General features: G+C 39.5%; 1 protein-coding gene across 1 annotated transcript in view; it reads left to right on the top strand.

Moving 5' to 3' along the window:
• ZGRF1 (zinc finger GRF-type containing 1) overlaps positions 1–19,450 on the top strand; it is an 84,046-nt gene that overhangs the window by 21,622 nt on the left and 42,974 nt on the right. Inside the window, exons 7-9 of the mRNA XM_023219968.3 lie at positions 4,636–4,700; positions 7,792–7,842; positions 11,931–11,948. Of these exons, the coding sequence (XP_023075736.1) occupies positions 4,636–4,700; positions 7,792–7,842; positions 11,931–11,948 (134 nt within the window). The remainder of the gene's footprint in view (positions 1–4,635; positions 4,701–7,791; positions 7,843–11,930; positions 11,949–19,450) is intronic.

Here is a 19,450-nt window from a genome sequence, read left to right as displayed (position 1 = left end):
CAAGCGATTCTCCTGCCTCAGCTGGGATTACAGGTGTGTCCACCACACCTGGCTAATTGTGTATTTTTAGTAGAGATGGTTTCACCATGTTGGTCAAGCTGGTCTCGAACTCCTGACCTCAAGTGATCCACCCACATCGGCCTCCCAGAGTGCTGGCATTACAGGCATGAGCCACCACTTCTGACCTTTTCAGTGTTATTTTAAATTTGTGTTTTTACTACTACAGGTGAAATTGAGCATCTTATGTTTAAACATCGTTTGTATATATTTTTCCATGAACTATCTTTTCTGTCTACCCTTTTGTCCGGCTTTTTAATTCTTGATTTGTAGAGTTCTTTATATATTAGAGATACTAGCCCTCTATGATATATGTTGTAAATGTTTTCTTTTCTTTTTTTTTTTTTTTTTTTTTTTTTTGAGACGGAGTCTCGCTCTGTCACTTGGGCTGGAGTGCAGTGGCGGGATCTCAGCTCACTGCAAGCTCCGCCTCCCGGGTTTACGCCATTCTCCTGCCTCAGCCTCCCGAATTGCTGGGACTACAGGCACCCGCCACCTCGCCTGGCTAGTTTTTTCTATTTTTTAGTAGAGATGGGGTTTCACCATGTTAGCCAGGATGGTCTCGATCTCCTGACCTCGTGATCTGCCTGTCTCGGCCTCCCAAAGTGCTGGGATTACAGGCTTGAGCCACCGCGCCCGGCCGTAAATGTTTTCTTTCAGTATGTCATTGATCTTTTTTTGACTTTCCTTATGGTACACTGGCAACAGCATTGTATTTTAAAGAATATAATAGTAAATAATATACATTTGAATGTAAATGAACAATGCACTACTTTCAAAAGGTAAAATTGAACTTTGAGTATCTCATGTGATTCCTGAGAAAAATATACATAACTTATTATACCTACTAAAATGATTATTTGAAATGTAGTTAAGTTTGAAGATAATTGTTAGTTTGTTTTCTAAAATATTAAAAGTAAGTAGCTGGACATGGTAGCTCATGCCTGTAATCCCAGCACTTTGGGAGGTCAAGGTGGGTGGGTCACCTGAGGTCAGGAGTTCGAGACCAGTCTGGCCAACATGATGAAACCATGTCTCTACTAAAAATACAAAAAATTAGATGGGCATTGTGGCAGGCACCTGTAATCCCAGCTACTCGGGAGGCTGAGGCAGGAGAATCATTTGAACCCGGTAGGTAGAGGTTACAGTGAGCCGAAATTGTGCCATTGCACTTCTGGGCAACAAGAGTGAAACTCCCATCTCAAAAAAAAAAAAAAAAAGTAAAAAGCTTTAATGAAAAATAAATATGAGTAGATAAAGTTATATAATACTATATAAGAACATAAAGTTCTAGTGTGAAGATTTAGGGATTATAGAATTTAGTTTTGAAGGCCAGGTGGTGGCTCACGCCTATAATCCCAGCACTTTGGGAGGCTGAGGTGGGCAGATCACCAGAGGTCAGGAGTTCAAGATTAGCCTGGCCAACATGGTGAAACCCCATCTCTAATAAAATATATAAAAATTAGATGGGTGTGGTGGTGGGGACCTGTAATCTTAGCTACTGGGAGGTTGAGGCAGGAGAATAGCTTGAACCTATGAGGTGGAAGTTGCAGTGAGTAGAGATTGTGTCACTGCACTTTAGCCTGGGTGACAGAGCAAGACTCCATCTCAAAAAAAAAAAAAAATTACTTTGGGAAACCAACTTGTTTCTCTCATCAAGTTGGAAAGAAAATTACAGTTGATTCTGATTATTTGCAATAGTTCTGTGAAGTCACTGCAAACATGTAATTAGTAAACAGTAAACCTTGCTCCTATGGGAAATACAGGGTTAGGGTCCTGCAAGCCTGTGGTCAGAACATTTTCATTAATTTGTGAATACATAACCTTGTTTTATGTATGTTTCTGCTTAAAGAACCTTATTTAATATATATTATTGATTCATTAACATTGAACTCATAGCCAACAGCCATGTAACTTACCTGTAAAAAACTTACCTAACATAAGGAATATCACAGTCTTGCCCTTGGGAACACTAGACAGCACTATTCTTAGGGGACTTTTTTTTTTTTTTTTTTTTTGACACAGAGTCTCAGTTTGTTGCCTGGGCTGGAGTACAGTGGGGCAATCTTGGCTCACTGCAACCTCTGCCTCCTGGGTTCAAGCAATTCTCCCACTTCAGCCTCCCGAAGAGCTGGGACTACAGGCGTGTGCCACCATACCCAGCTAATTTTTATTTTTTTATTAGAGATGGGGTTTTGCTATGTTGGCCAGGCTGGTTTGAACTGACCTCAGGTGATCCGCCTACCTCAGCCTCCCAAAGTGCTGGGATCATAGATGTGAGCCACGGCACCTGGCCTCTTTGGGGACATTTTAAGTAGTGAAGTTACCAATAAATAGCACAAAAATGAAAAGTGTGGCACTAAACGGCCATGAAAAAGATAATTGTTTACAACATAAGCTAAAACAAGAAGCCAGAGTGTTGCCTTGAGAACATGCGTTTCAGGCAATTCGTTTTTTGCTGCTTTATGTATGTCTGCAAATGACCATGAAAGTATATCAAATTCTGATTTAGGGGTTACAAATAAACTGTAGGGAGTAGGCAGAATCCATGAGTAATGATCAACTAAATTTGCTTTTTTGATATAAATATATTTCTCTAAAAAGAATTAAGTTAGTTGCTTGAGACAGTTTGAGAAGATTGAATCACTAGAGTATAACGTACTTTTATGACGTTTAAAGCAAAATTAAAGAAGAATAACTTTTGCTACCAATTTAGAATGTGTGAAAGTGTTAAAATTCAAGGCCGGGCGCGGTGGCTCAAGCCTGTAATCCCAGCACTTTGGGAAGCCGAGGTGGGCGGATCATGAGGTCAGGAGATCGAGACCATCCTGACTAACACGGTGAAACCCTGTCTCTACTGAAAAAAAAAAAATACAAAAAACTAGCCGGGCGAGGTGGCGGGCACCTGTAGTCCCAGCTACTCCGGAGGCTGAGGCAGGAGAATGGCGTAAACGCGGGAAGCAGAGCTTGCAGTGAGCTGAGATATGGCCACTGCACTTCAGCCTGGGCGACAGAGCCAGACTCTGTCTCAAAAAAAAAAAAAAAAAAAGAAAGTGTTAAAATTCTAAATTTTTTGTGAGATAATTGTATATAGCTTAGAAATGTTAATTTAGAATGTTTTTCTGGAGCAAAGGCAGTAAAGGAAAACAACATCAATTTTCATCCAGTGTTTTTAAAAAACTTTAGAAATGTCAAGTTCCAAAATTATTGTTTATTTTATTTTATTCTGAATTTTAGCAGGAAAATAATGAAATCATAAATAGCAATAGCCTAAAAATGAAGTTTACACTAGTTATAGCTATGATTTTTTGCCGTAATTATCACTTAAAATTAGTCTTTTTGTGATTTTAGAAGAGAGAGATGATTGAATATGTACTTTTTTTAAGAAAAAAAATTCTATTTTTAAATGGATATCTGATAAGGTGGCAAAACTAGCCATCCTGCACTCCTTTCCATTCTGCAGACTTGCCAAGTTTTCTGCTGTTTTGTATTCAGCCTTTACCCGAACACTTATACCCTTGTCATAGCTGAATTTTTTCTTCAAGTCTCAACTTAAATGTTACTTCCCATGAGAAACTTTTCTAATTCCTGTATCAAAAATCGTTCTGTATTATATCACTGTTCAATGAGATACCCTTTTGTATCATAATCTGAATTTATGTGGTTTAGTTACGTGTCTTTTGTGTCTCTTTTTTCAAGGAATTTTTTTTTGTCATGTTCACTGCTGTTTCCCTAATGCTTGGCACACTGCACTTGGAAAATCATTGTTGAGTGAATTTTTTAGAATATAGAATTTTTTTCTTAAGCCATAGTAAAAATGGGTTTAAGATAGACTAGAAATAGCATGAAGTGCTGTTTTTCTTTTTTCTTTTGTTTGAGACATGGTCTCACTGTCACCCAGGCTGGAGTGCAGTGGCGCAACCTTAGTTCACTGGAACCTCCACCTCCCAAGTTCAAGTGATTCTCCTGCCTCAGCTTCCCAAGTAGCTGGGATTACAGTTGTGCACCACTATGTCTGGTTAATTTTTGTATTTTTAGTAGAGACAAGGTCTCACCATGTTGGCCACGCTGGTCTTGAAATCCTGGCCTCAAGTGATCTGCCTGCCTTGGCCTCCTAAAGCGCTGAGATTACAGCCTTGAACCACCATGCCTGACTTGGTTTTTCTTGTCTATGTTTGCACGTAGCAACAGTATACTGGGAGTTTTGACTTTCTTGTTCCTAACAGTTGTCCAGTACTTCATTTTTAGCATTTTTAGCATAGGTTATTAACTATTGGGTTAGTATTTATTTTTTAATTAGTGTAAAAAAGGAGTACAAGGAAACATTCCTACTGTTGACTTAGAAAGTAAAAAGGCTTTCATTCTAAATATTTTTAAATTTTTATCATAAAAATGTTTTAGTCTAAACATAACAGTACAGTGAATCCTCAAATGCTACTTTCTAAATTGAACAATTAACCAAGATCGTCTGATCTTAAAATTTAAGTTATATTCCTTGCTTCAGTTTTAGGAATAAGTTAAATTTTAGAGTACTGCTATATATAACAATGATATGATTATTTCTTTTCTCCATTACAGTGAGGAAACCATTTATTACAGTAGTTTCACCAAAGTCTCCTCATCTGCACAAGGATTCTCAACAGGTACAGGTTTTTTCTCTAAGAATATGTTCTTTTATTTTGATAAGAACTTTCTATAATTTGTAATAGAATTATAGTAATATAGTCCCAAGCTATCTTGGTTCATGACTCCTCCTGTATCTAATTTTTTCATTGCCTTCCTCAGCCAGAAGAAATACCTAACAGTTGCGTTTATTATGTAGTTAGTAGTATTAAGCAACTCAAGTATTTCCTATGTTAGCATTTTGTTTGTTAAAAAACAGTTACATGGCTCGGCGCGGGGGCTCACGCCTGTAATCCCAGCACTTTCGGAGGCCGAGGCAGGCAGATACCTGAGGTCAGGAGTTCGAGATCAGTCTAGCCAATGTGGTGAAACCCCATCTCTACTAAAAATACAAAAATTAGCCAGGCATGGTGGCATGTGCCTATAATCTCAGCTACTCAGGAGGTTGAGGCAGGAGAATCGCTTGAACCCGGGAGGCAGAGGTTGCAGTGAGCCGAGATCACACCATTGTACTCCAGTCTGGGCAACAAGAGTGAGACTCCATTTCAAAAGAAACAAAAACAAAACGAAAAAAACCCCAGTTACTAATGGAATGTGTCCCTCTGTTGGGCACTATACGACTTCTCAAACCTTGGAATAGATTAGGTAACACCACCTTATTTCTTGTTACACATTGATTTTCTCATGATAATTGCTTTTTATCATAGCAGTTTCTCAGAACTCAGCTTCACAAAGGCGTGATGTCATTGAAAGAAATGTAGCAAGATCTGATATAGAAACAGACCTGGAGTTAGTAGTTCATTAGGTGTCAGACAGATGTCAGGTGATACTGTTTCCCTACATGTAAAACACCTTGTGGAGCTCCTGTGAATTCATTGTGCCACCTCAGAGTACCTTGTTGCACAGTTTGGGAACCATGGTAGTTATATAAAAAATAATAATTCTAATTAGGATGAATTGAAATTCTAGGATAAATCATCTGGATGACTGTTTGTAACTCAATGGGGATGCCATTAGCACTTCTGGAGGGTCATTTCTTTCATTATATGGTACTGGTCTTTCTACAGACATGTTTGGAACAAAAGCAAGTAGAATGTTTCACTGGCCTCTTTTTTATTTTTGTTTTTATTTTTTTTGAGATGGAGCCTCTCTTTTTTGCCCAGGCTGGAGTGCAGTGGCATGATCTTGGCTCACTGCAGCCTCTACCTCCCAGGTTCAAGTGATTCTCCTGCCCCAGCCTCCCAAGTAGCTGGGATTACAGGTGTGCACCACCACTCCCAGCTACTTTTTGTACTTTTAGTAGAGACGGAGTTTCACCATGTTGGCCAGGCTGGTCTCCAACTCCTGACCTCAAGTGATCCACCCGTCTCAGGCTGCCAAAGTGCTGGGATTACAGGCATGAGCCACTAGGCCCGGCCTCGCTTGCTTCCTTTTTATATCTTTCTTTATTTTCTATGTTACTGGTCCTTTTTTCCCCTTTTAATAATCTTGATTTTTTTCTTTTTAAATATAGAAAACAGTGAAGAGAAAAATAAAACTTACCCTATTTCTCAGAATATTTATTAATGTTTCCAGATTTTTTTGTGTGTCCAGTTAAAAAAAATGGTTAGATTGATGTATATAAATAGTTTTATATCCTTTCCCCTTTATTTTATTACGATGATATGAGGTAATATCATCATATTACCTCACATTATTAATAATTCTTCTTAAACATACCTTTTAAAAGTTATTTACCATCTATCCTATGGCTGTCTTGTGCTTTGGACAAATAGTTCTCTGTTTGGTCATTTAAATAATTTCCAGCATTTTGCTATTATAAGTAACCCTTTAATAAATGTTTTTACACATAAATCATTGTTTGCATTTTAAGTTTTTTCCTTAGATTTGATTCCAGAAGTAGAAGTAATTATTTGGAAGGCTAGGAACAACTTTCTTTCTTGGGTTCTTGATATTTTCTTTTCTTTCTTTTTTTTGAGACAGAGTCTTGCTCTATTGCCCAGGCTGGAATGCAGTGGTGCAATCTCGGCTCACTGCAATCTCTGCCTCCTGGGTTCAAGCGATTCTCCTGCCTTAGCCTCCTGGAAGCTGGGACTACAGGCACACGCCACCATGCGCCAGCTAATTTTTGTATTTTTAGTAGAGATGGGGTTTTGCCATGTTTGCCAGGCTGGTCTCGAACTCCTGACTTCAGGTAATCCGCCTGCCTTGGCCTCCCAAAGTGCTGGTATTATAGGCATGAGCCACTGTGTCTGGCCATGACATTTTCAAATATAAAACTTTTAATGTTTTACAATTAGAATATTTATTTTACTTCATTTTTACTAGTACCCTTCCAAGCTTTTTAAATTCTTGCTAAGTGACAATACTGTTTTATCAGGATTTTACTTTTTATGTATTTATTTTTTTCTGAGACGGGTCATTGCTCTGTTGCCCAGGCTGGACTGCAGTAGCGTGATTGGCTCCTGCAGCCTTGACCTCCTGGGCTCAAACGATTCTCCTGCCTCAGCCTCCTGAGTAGCTGGGACTACAGGTGCATGCCAGTACATAAGTAACTTTTGTATTTTTTTGTAGAGATGGGGTTTCACTGTATTCCCCAGGCTAGTCTCAAACTCATGGGCTCAAGCAGTCCTCCAACCTCAGCCTCTAAAGTGTTGGGGTTAGAGGTGTGAGCCACAATGCCTGGCCAGTTTTTATTTCATATTAGTGATGGTGTTCTAGTATTTCTTTTCTTTTTTCTTTGTGAGACAGAGTCTTACTCTTGTCGCCCAGACTGTAGTGCAGTGGCGCAATCTTGGCCCACTACAACCTCCTCCTCCCGGGTTCAAGCGATTCTCCTGCCTCAGCCTCCTGAGTAGCTGGGATGCGCCACCACACCCAGCTAATTTTTGTGTTTTTAGTAGAGACAGGGTTTCACCATGTTGGCCAGGTTGGTCTTGAACTCCTGACCTCAGGTGATCAGCCCATCTCAGCCTCCCAAAGTGTTGGGATTACAGACGTGAGCCACCACGCCCGGCCCTAGTATTTCTTAAGTCTAACTGAAATTTACATTTTTGTTTTCTAAATTATTATTGCCTATTGGTTTATCTAAATTAATATTCTCTTCCTAAGATACTAAAAGAAGATGAAGTTGAACTAAGTGAACCACTTCAGTCTTTGCAGGTAAGTTATTTAAAATATAAATTAGCCACTAGACACGGCGGCTCACGCCTGTAATCCCAGCACTTTGGGAGGCTGAGGTGGGTGGATCATGAGGTCTGGAGATCGAGACCATCCTGGCCAATATGGTGAAACCCCGTCTCTACCAGACTACAAAAAATTAGCTGGGCGTGGTGGCAAGTACCTGTAGTCCCAGCTACTCGGAAGGCTGAGGCAGGAGAATGGCGTGAACCCGGGAGGCAGAGCTTACAGTGAGCCAATATGACACCACTGCACTCCAACCTGGGTGACAGAGTAAGACTCTGTATCAAAAAAAAAATAATAATAATTAGCCAAATTATATTTGTATATGTAGGTATGGCGTGTAATTTTAAGTTTATAAATAAATTTAAGTTTGTATTATATATTGTCAGTTTTTGAAATCATTTGTAGTGATATTCATTTAGTATAAATGTACTATATGATCAATATAATTTGGTTAAATAACAAATTATTTACCATGAAGTTAGTTTGCAGACTTGCAAACATTACCAAACCCATGAGTCATTGACAATTACCCCTACAGCTCTGTTGCCTAAAACGGAACAAAATAAAAAGAAAACACCTGTATTATGGTTATTTGCCATTTTTCATTCTTATGTAACAATATTACACATATAAAATTATAAACAATTGGCAACTACAAAATTTAGCTTACAAATGATGACATTTTTGTCTTTTTTTCACTTGGAAAAATCAGGTTTAATTTTTTTTTTTTTTTTTGAGACAGAGTTTCACTCTTGTCACCCAGGCGGGAGTGCAATGGCATGATCTCAGCTCACCGCAACCTCCGCCTCCCAGGTTCAAGCAATTCTTCTCCCTCAGCCTCCTGAGTAGCTGGGATGACAGGCATGCACCACCACGCCTCACTAATTTTGTATTTTTTCAGTAGAGATAGGGTTTCTCCATGTTGGTCAGGCTGATCTCGAACTCCCCACCTCAGGCGATCCGCCTGCCTCGGCCTCCCAAAGTGCTGGGATTATAGGCATGAGCCACCACTCCCGGCCTAGGTTTAAAATTTTTTAAGGACAGGTATCACAAAGTGTAAAGTACAGATATCACTATCACTGTTTTTTCCCTTAGAATGAGTTGCCACTTAAATATCACATATTTTTTAAAAGTCTGTTGAAACCAGGAGCAGTGGCCTGTGCCTGTAATCCCAGTTACTTAGGAGGCTGAGGCAGGAGGATCATTTGAGCTGAGAAGATAGAGTCCAGCCTGGACCACACAATGTGACATAGTGTGATCCCCCTCTTCTTTTTTTTTTTTTTTTTTTTTTTTTTTTATTGAGACGGAGTCTCGCTCTGTCGCCGGGGCTGGAGTGCAGTGGCCAGATCTCAGCTCACTGCAAGCTCCGACTCCCGGGTTTACGCCATTCTCCTGCCTCAGCCTCCCGAGTAGCTGGGACTACAGGCGCCCGCCACCTCGCCCGGCTAGTTTTTGTATTTTTAGTAGAGACGGGGTTTCACCGTGTTAGCCAGGATGGTCTCGATCTCCTGACCTCATGATCCACCCGTCTCAGCCTCCCAAAGTGCTGGGATTACAGGCTTGAGCCACCGCGCCCGGCCTGATCCCCCTCTTCTTAACAAGACAATAAAAATATGCTGTCATCCCACAGTAATGAAAAGGTCTCAATAATCTTTTACAATAAAAATTATTTAAATCTGTTTTTAGCTTTAAAATAGGAGTACATTAGTATTTTTGTGATGGCTCTTTTTTTTTCTTTTTTCAGATGGGTTCTTACTCTGTCACCCAGACTAGAGTGCAGTGGCACAGTCACAGCTCACTGCAGCCTTGACCTCCAGTGCTCAAGCCATCCTCCTCCAGCCTCCCAAGTAACTGGGACCACAGGTGCACAGTACTATGGCTGGATAATTATTTTTTATTTTTTTATTTTGTAGAGATGGAGTCTGACTATATTGTTCAGGCTAGTCTCAAACTCCTGGCCTCAAGTGATCCTCCAACCTCCGCCTCCCAAAGTGCTGGGATTATAGGCATGTTCCCGGCTTATAATGGCTCTTCTTACTACAACTCTCTGAAACAACCTCTTTATGTATGTTGGTGATAGAAAGAACTTTGAAAACAGCATGTTCTTTGAAGATACCCTTAATGCCACTTCTGCCTCATTTTTAAAAGTATAATTAACTACATATTGCAAAAGAACTATTCCAGCAGAGAAGGTAGTATGCTAATTAATTTTGAAAACTGTATATTGGAAAATTGTAATTCTGGCTTGGCACAGTGGCTCACACCAGTAATCCCAACACTTTGGGAAGCCAAGACAGGAGTATCATTTGAGGCCAGGAGTTTGAGATCAGTCTGGGCAATACAGCGAGACGCCATCTCTAAAAAATTTTTTTTAAATAAAAATAATTAGGTGGTGTGGTGGCACATGCCTATAATCCCAGTTACTCAGGAGGTTGAAGCAGGAGGATTTCTTGATCCCAGAGGTCAAGGCTGCAGTGAGCAACGATTGTGCCACTTGCAGTCCAGCCTGGGTGACAGAACAAGACCCTGTCTCCAAAAAAAAAGGAAAAGAAAATTCTAATTCTGAAATATAGGTTGAATATTTTTAAGAGCTAATTGGTTGGCAGTTTTGCTTATATATAAGTGTTATTAAAGGAAAGTGACCATTTATTTGAAGAAATATACTAGTTTACCTCTTCAGTCTATTGGGAAAGTGTTCTTTCTCTGTATTTGTTAAACATTTAAACAATTGCTTTTGTAGTTGAATTAATTTTCTTTGTCCAAGTCATATGAAAAGTTATGGTTATTTTGTATATTACTTGATGAACTAAAAATGACTTGTTGTCAGTATCATGTGTTTTGTGATTGCTAGATGAATCATTCTTCAAATACTCAATTGCACGTTTTTAATTTTTCTTCCTTTGATTTCTTGCTCAGTTTAAAATAGATGATCTGCATTAACATAGTATTAGGTTTGACAGGTGATTTATTATGTACCTGGCATTTTTTTCTTTTCTTTTTTTTTTTTTTTTTTTTGAGACAGAGTCTTGCTCTGTCGCCCGAGCTGGAGTGCAGTGGCCAGATCTCAGCTCACTGCAAGCTCCACCTCCCGGGTTTACGCCATTCTCCTGCCTCAGCCTCCGGAGTAGCTGGGACTATAGGCGCCCGCCACCTCGCCCGGCTAGTTTTTTGTATTTTTAGTAGAGACAGGGTTTCACCGTGTTAGCCAGGATGGTCTCGATCTCCTGACCTCGTGATCCGCCCATCTCGGCCTCCCAAAGTGCTGGGATTACAGGCTTGAGCCACCGTGCCCGGCCCCCTTTTTTTTTTTTTGAGATGGAGTTTTGCTTTTGTTGGCCAGGCTGGACAATAGCGTGATCTCAGCTCACCAGAATCTCCGCCTCAAGGGTTCAAGCAATTCTCCTGCCTCAGCCTCCCGAGTAGCTGGGATTACAGGCACATGCCACTACGCCTGGCTAATTTTGTATTTTTAGTAGAGATGGGATTTCTCCATGTTGGTCAGGCTGGTCTTGAACTCCCGACCTGAGGTGATCCGCCTGCCTTGGCCTCCCAAAGTGCGGGGATTACAGGCGTAAGCCACTGCACCTGGCTGTACCTGGCATTTTTTTCTAGTGTTCAAAGATTTAATTAAAAATGTAAAATCAGAATTTTCTAACATGCTAAGTTTTAAAATTAATTAGCATAGTGACTTACTTGCTAAAGTACTCCTTTGCCAGGGAGAGAGAGCTTGTATGTGTGTGTAGAGAGAAGCAAGATAGAGATGGCAAGTGTGTTTTCACAGGGCAAACTTGTTTTGTAATTATTTTCCCATCAAAATAATGAACCACCTGTGAAACTATTCTAGCTAACTAGATAAGTTACTGGTATTTTATCCTAGTTCTCTTGCTTGGGAAGTAAAGAAGACACTGCTTTTCTAGCTGTTATTCCTAAACAAATAGAGAGAAAAACCTGTGACCCTAAGGTAAAATTTGTGAAGAACATCAGTTTCTTTAACCAACTATATTTTCTTTTCTTTTTTCTTTTTTTTTTTCAAACAACAACAACAACAACAACTAAACTATCAGAGTTTTCACAGGCAGAAGGTTAGTAGCATAATAAATGGTTTTAAGAACAAGAAAAACTAATGACTCCTGATCCCCTTTTTGGTCTTGAACTTTCTCTATACTACTAATGAACTAATAATACAGTGTTTACATTATCCCTCCATACATAGGATACACTGGAGGTTGGACACAAAGCCATGTAGAGTACAATTAATGAATACTCCGTGGGGAAAAAAATGAGTATCTTTATACCCTTTAACTTATTATAGTCTATTCTACCACTTATACTTCTGAGTATATAGAAGTATATGTAACCAAGCTCTAAGTAGTGCTACCTATTCTATGTCAAAAATTAACAAAGACGACAGCATAAAAATGGATGGGTTTTGTAAATAGCAGTTCTACTACTAAAACCCAATACACCTCTGGAAGAGATCTACATGGCAGCATAGAAGGCAAGGTGCCTATTTTGGCCAGGCATGGTGGCTCACACCTGTAATCCCAGTACTTTGGGAGGCCAAGGCGGGTGGATCACTCGAAGCCAGGAGTTCAAGACCAACCTGGCCAACATGGCAAAACCCCGTCTCTACTAAAAATACAAAAACTAGCCAGGTGTGGTGGTACACACCCTGTAGTACCAGCTATTCTGGAGGCTGAGGCATGAGAATCACTTGAACCTGGGAGGTGGAGGTTGCAGTGAGCCAACATTGTGCCACTGCGCTCCAGCCTGGGTGACAGAACAAAACTCTGTCTCAAAAAAAAAAAAAAAAAAAAAAAGGAAAGCAATGTACCTAATGTACCTGTTTCCTTGTGGGGAGTATACATTACCCATCAGACAAAGCAGAAGCAGAAATATATAGAATCTTTGACAGTTGAGACTCATTTTTATTACAATGTTTATTTTTAAATTCAGAAGAGTATTTTCCACCAAAGTCCTATTAAAGGACATTTAAATTAGATTTTTCTTTCAAATGTGTAATGTACAGTTCCTCATTTTTGAATGAGTATATTCAATTATATATTACTGTCATTTTGTTAAAAATGAATTAATCCTTTATCTACATTCCTTTGACTCTCTTATCAGTCTTATTTTTCCACATTTTGGGTAGGCTTTACTTTGTATGGAGTAAAAATCCTAGAACCCCCCAGGGGGCAGCAGAGAAAGCCATTTGAAGCCTGAAAACAGACTGAGTGAAAGAACCTCTCTAAGGAACATGTCTACATTGGAATCACACTCTTAGGCCTTTGCTCTCAGAGCAGTAGGATGTCACATCTTTCTACTGAGAGGCAGAGAGTCCACCACCCATCCTGCAGTTGAGCCTGATATTTTACAAAACCCCTAAGTAAAGAGAAATGCTGTTTGCATTCTTTCTCATTCTTCCCTGTTACTGGCTGTTTATTGATTGCTTCCTGTATACCAAGTACGCTGTTAAATATAGGTGGTACCTAGATGAAGCAAAAAGTCTCTGCTCTCAAGGGGCTTACAGTACAGTTAGTGTAGAAATAAGGAGAAACTTCATTGTAGTATGAAGTTGTAAGTCTATAACATGCAGTATTGTATGTAATGCATAGTTGTGTAATATATAGTGGAAGCATAGAGAAACAACTAAATATTTCTGGCTTAATTAGCCATTATTATACTCATCTTTATGCTTATAATAAAATTATACTTATTCATTTTTTCCCCCTCATTGGCTATGAATCATACTTTTTTTTTTTTTTTTTTTGAGACGGAGTCTCTCTATGTCACCCAGGCTGGAGTGCAGTGGTGCGAAGTTGGCTCACTGCAACCTCCGCCTCCTTGGTTCAAGCAATTCTCTGGCCTCAGCCTCCCGAGTGGCTGGGATACAGGCACCTACCACCACGCCTGGCTAATTTTTTATATTTTTAGTAGAGATAGTGTTGGTCAGGCTGATCTTTAACTCCTGACCTCAAGTGATCCACCCACCTTGGCCTCTCAAAGTGCGGGAATTACAGACGTGAGCCACCATGCCCAGCCTAAATCATACTTTTTAATGTTGAAGTTAAATGCAGTTAAATCAATGCCCTTTGAATTTGTTACCCATACATATGTTTTAGGATAATAGGAGAATTTCCTGGTTTTCAGCATTAGTTCCTGGTAATTATTTACAATAATTCCTGTTTAAAAAGTGAATTAGGTATTATGTTCTGTGTGTTTACTTTGTGAATATATGTGTCAATATATAGTTATGCAGTTCTTATTTTTAATGATTTATCTGTAGCCTGTTGAGTTTCAAGGACATCAAGTAAAAGGATCAGCTACTAGTGGTGTAATGGTCAGAGGACACAACTCACAGCTAGGATGCAGTCAGTTTCCAGATAGCACTGAGTATGAAAACTTTATGACAGAGACACCAGAGTTACCTAGCACGTGTATGCAGATTGGCTTCTTGCAGGTAAAAATATTTTTATAGTTGCATTTTGCCAAATCATTTTCTTTATGTTAATACTACATTTTGTAAACATAATATAGTTGTTTGTACAGTTATAAGTGAAAAAGGAGTACAGTTGAAAAATTGTACTCTTGAAAAATTGTACTTCTTGAAAAATTGACAAGAAGCATAATATCTCAAGTAAAACTAAATAACAAAAGTATTTTACTTGAAAGATATATTACCTTTTTAGGATTGGGAGTTTAGTAGATTACTTTTCACTTCAGAGAAGACTAGGAATTCATGCCAAAAGCAAACAGGTAGATTACGCAGAGAAATATTCATCTGTTTAACATCTCATAGATTTTTTTTCTTCTGATATTCCCCTTCTCTCTTTAAATATGACACTGAGTACCTCTAGTTGCTACCAAAGGCAGATTTCTGGGGATGAAAGTAGAGGTCATGAGATGAGAATGATAAGTATGTATTTGAAACAGTGTTCATCAAAGAGATTTTTTTAATTTCCCTTTTTATTAAAGCATAATACATATTAGAAGAAATAAAGAAAAAAAGCATAATAAGCATAATACATACAGCAAATAAGTAAATCACCACAAAGTAAACATACGCATATAACCTCCACCTTTAAGAAATAGAGCATTATCAGCATCCAAGAAGCTCTCCTTCTGCCCCTTTTCAATCACTACCCTTTTCCCTAAGATATCCACTGTCTTGACATGTAACCATCTATTAGTTTTGCTTTAAAACTTTATATAAATAGAATCATAAACAGTGTATTCTTTGTGTCTGCCCTCTTTTGTTTAATATTGCAGTTTTGAAATTCATTTATGTTGTTGCCTGTAGCTATAATTTATTCATTTTAATTGGTGGTATAGTATTCTGTTGCATAAATGTATCCCAATTTATCCATTCTTCAGATGTTCATGTTATTCGTGTTTAGGGACTATTACAGATACTACTGCTGTGAACATTCAAGTACCATCATGAACATGTACATATACACACACATGTGACATACTTCTGTTGGTTATATTACCCAGGAGTAGCATCATTGAGTCACTGGATAGGATATATTTACTTTTAGTACAGAATGCCAAACTGGTTTCCAAAGTGGCATTTATAATTTACGTCTCCATTAGGAGTGTATGAGAGTCCCCGTCACTCTACATCTTTACCAACACTTGATGCTGACTGTTTTTGGTTTTCAATTTTAGCTGTTCTGGTGCGTATATACTGGTACTTCAGTTGTAATTTTAATTTGCATTTTCCTGCCTGATACAGAGGTTGGGACCTTTTTTGTATGCCTATTGGCCATCTCTTTATCCTCTTTGATGTAGTGCCTGTTCGGCTTTCTTTTTTTTTTTTTTTGAGACGCAGTTTTGCTCTTGTTGCCCAGGCTGGAGTGCAATGGCGTGATCTCGATTCACCGCAACCTCTGCCTCCTGGGTTCAAATGATTCTCCTGCCTCAACCTCCTGAGTACCTGGGATTACAGGCATGTGCCACTTCGCTCGGCTAATTTTGTATTTTTAGTAGACATGGGGTTTCTCCTTGTTGGTCAGGCTGATCTCAAACTCCTGACCTCAGGTGATCTGCCTGCCTCGGCCTCTCAAAATATTGGGATTACAAGCATGAGCCACCACGTCTGGCCTCTTCCTCATTTTTTAATTGATGTGCTTATCTTTTAAAAAACTTTCTGGAATTCTTTATATAATTGGATACATACTCATTGTCAGTTGTATGCTTTGCAAATATCTTTTCTGACCCTTACGTACCTTTTCACTCTTAATGGTATCTTTGATGAATCAGTTTGTCTTTTTTTGTTGTTTTTTGAAATAGAGTCTTAACTCTGTTACCCAGGCTGGAGTGCAGTGCATGAACATGGCTCACTGCAGCCTCAACTTCTTGGAATCAAGCAATCCTCCTGCCTCAGACTCTCGAGTAGCTGGGACTACATGTTCCCACCAGTATGCCCAGCTAATTTTTTTTAGACAAGGTCTTGCTCTGTCACCCAGGCTGGGGTACAGTGGCGTGATCTCAGCTCATGGCAACCTCTGCCTCCGAGGTTCAAGCAATTCTCCTGCCTGAGCCTCCCGAGTAGCTGGGACTACAGGCATGTGCCACCATGCCTGGCTAATTTTTTGTATTTTTAGTATGTTGCATATACATTTAGAACTAGCTTAACAATTTGCTGTGTTGGCCAGGCTGTTCTCAAGTGATCTGCCTGCCTTGGCCTCCCAAAGGTCTGGGATTACAGGCATCAGCCACCACTCCCTGCTGCCTAGCTAATTTTTAAATTTTTTTTTAAGAGGTGGGGTTTCACCAGGTTGCTGCTGATTTTGAACTCCTGGGCTCAAACAATCCTCCTGCCTCAGCTTCCCAAATTGTTGGGAGTTGATGGGTTTAAGACAAATCTTGGAGGTAGAATCATGGATGTTACTGGATTAAATGTAAGGAGTAGGGTGAAAGAAAGGGAGAAGAAAAACAATTGGGCAGACTGAGGCGATTTTCATTGAGTCAAGCAAGATGGGGAACTGTATTAGTTTGCTAGGGTTGCCATAACAAATTACCACAGGCTAGATGACTTAAACAACAGAACTTAATTTTCTCACAGTCTGAAAGCTGGAAGTCCAAGATCAAGGTTCCAGCCAATTCTGTTTCTCGTGAGCCTCTCTTCATGGCTTACAGATAGCTGCCTTCTCCCTATGTTCTTATGTGTCCTTTTTTTTGTGTGTGCATTTGAAGAGAAAGAGAGAGAGAGAGAGAAATCTTTGTTGTCTCTCTTTGTAAGGAAACTAATTCAGTTGAGTGAGGGCCCCACCATTATGACCTCATTTAACCCTAGTTGTTTCCTAAAGGCCATGTCTTCAAATATAATCACATTGGAGGTTAAGGCTTCAACATATACATTTTTGTGGGTACATAATTCTCTCCGTAGCAGGAAGGAGCAGGTTTGGTGAATACATAGGAGTAAATAAGGAATACTTGTGAGACCATCAAATAGAGATGCTACGTAAGAAGTTGTGTACGTGGGTCTGATTTAGAGGAGATATTTGTGCAGTCATTTGCACAAAGAAAAGTTTAAAGCAATAAGAATGGGTGGGTTCATTTAAAGAGAGCATAGAGAGAGAAGAGAATGGATTTTATTTGTATCAAGAATTGGGATGGAGTTAGTTATGTGAATTATTATTGAGACACCCAATAAAATGAGGACAGAAATATGTCCATTTCATTTAGCAATGGTGACCTTGGCAAGAACAATTTCAATGAAATAGGGTAAGAATTAGTTTAGAGTCATTTAAAGAGTGAATGAGGCCTGGCGTGGTGGCTCACACCTGTAATCCCAGCCCTTTGGGAGGCCGAGTCAGGTGGATCACCTGAGGTCAGAAGTTTGAGACCAGCTTGGCCAACATGGTGAAACCCTGTCTCTACAGAAAACACAAAAATTAGCTGTAGTCCCAGCTAGTCAGGAGCCTGAGGCATAGGAATTGCTTATACCTGGTAGGTAGAGGTTGTAGCGAGCTGAGATCATGCCACTACACTCTAGCCTGGGCAACAGAGTGAGACTTGGTCTCAAAAAACAACAACAACAACAAAAAGGAATGAATGAGAGGTAAGAAAGTGGAGACCATGTATGTAGCAAACATGTTAAAAGATAAGCATATTTAATCACTCACTAATTTGACAAATATTTCTTGAGCAATGCCTATATGTTACACTGTTCTTGGTCTAGAGATAGGCTTGTGAATAAGGCACAATCTTTCCCTCACAGAACTTACATTCTGGTTAAAGGAGACAGAAAATAAATATACAGCACCTCAGAGTGTCTTAAGTGCTCTGAAGAATGACACTGGTATGTAAGGGGATAGGGAGTACACATGGGATGGAGTTCTATTTTAGGCAAGGTAAGCCTGTCTGATAAGATGACACTGGAGTCAAGATTTGAGTGAAGAGAGGGAAAGAGCCATGCAGATATCTAAGGGAAAGGCATTCCAGGCACAGGGAATAGCAAGAGCAAAGGTTTTGGGGCAGAAGAATGATGGCTGGTGTGTAGAACAGCAAGGAGGCTGCCATGGAGTGAACGAGGGGGAGGTTGATAGGCAGTGAGGTTAACCAGGAGGTAAGGGGCTGATCAGGTAGGGCTGCATAGGACTTTGTAAGAGCTGCCTCATACTTTAAGAGAGATTGGGAGCATTGGAGGGTTTTGATCAGAGGAGTGAAATAATCAAACTTACATTTTAGAAAGAACTCTGGCAAGTTTGTGGAGAGGGTAGTAGGGGAACAGAACAGAATACTGTACTCAGTAAGTATTGCCTGTTACTGTTATTTTATTTATTTATTTATTTATTTATTTATTTATTTATTTATTTATTTTTGAGACGGAGTCTCGCTCTGCCGCCCAGGCTGGAGTGCAGTGGCCAGATCTCAGCTCACTGCAAGCTCTGCCTCCCGGGTTTACGCCATTCTCCTGCCTCGGCCTCCAGAGTAGCTGGGACTACAGGTGCCCACCACCTCGCCCGGCTAGTTTTTGGTATTTTTTTTTAGTAGAGACGGGGTTTCACCGTGTTAGCAGGGATGGTCTCGATCTCCTGACCTCGTGATCCGCCTACCTCGGCCTCCCAAAGTGCTGGGATTACAGGCTTGAGCCACCGCGCCCGGCCTCTGTTACTGTTATTTTTATTAAAGAGGCAATATAGTCTAGACTGGCTAGATTTGAACTCCCTTATAAGCTTGATGAATAAAGCAAATTTAAGTGCTAAACTGCTCTTTTTCTCACTTCCCTCAGTTGTAAAATAAGGAAAATAAGAGTACCCACTTCATATGGTTGTGATAAGGATTAGACAAGTTAAAAATATATAGTGTTGGCATATAGTAAGAACACAGAAATATAATAAAACTATTTTTATGGTGATGATTGTAATTTCCCATTTGTCTGTCTTCCACTGAACTGAACTCCTTGAGTCCAGGGATCATGAGTGTTTTTTCACATCTTTATTTCCTAGCACAGCACCCAGAACCCAGTAGCCAATCAAGAAAATGCTGTAAAATGTATATATAAGCTTATAAACCTTGAATCTTTATTGTCATGTTTTTTTTTTTTTTTTTTTTTTTTTTTTTTTTTTTTTTT

The sequence above is a fragment of the Piliocolobus tephrosceles genome, chromosome 3, assembly GCF_002776525.5.
Source record: "Piliocolobus tephrosceles isolate RC106 chromosome 3, ASM277652v3, whole genome shotgun sequence".
In the NCBI taxonomy this organism is placed as follows: Eukaryota; Metazoa; Chordata; class Mammalia; order Primates; family Cercopithecidae; genus Piliocolobus; species Piliocolobus tephrosceles.
The sequence above is the reverse complement of the archived record's forward strand: the minus strand, read 5'-3'. Positions and strand labels throughout refer to the sequence as shown.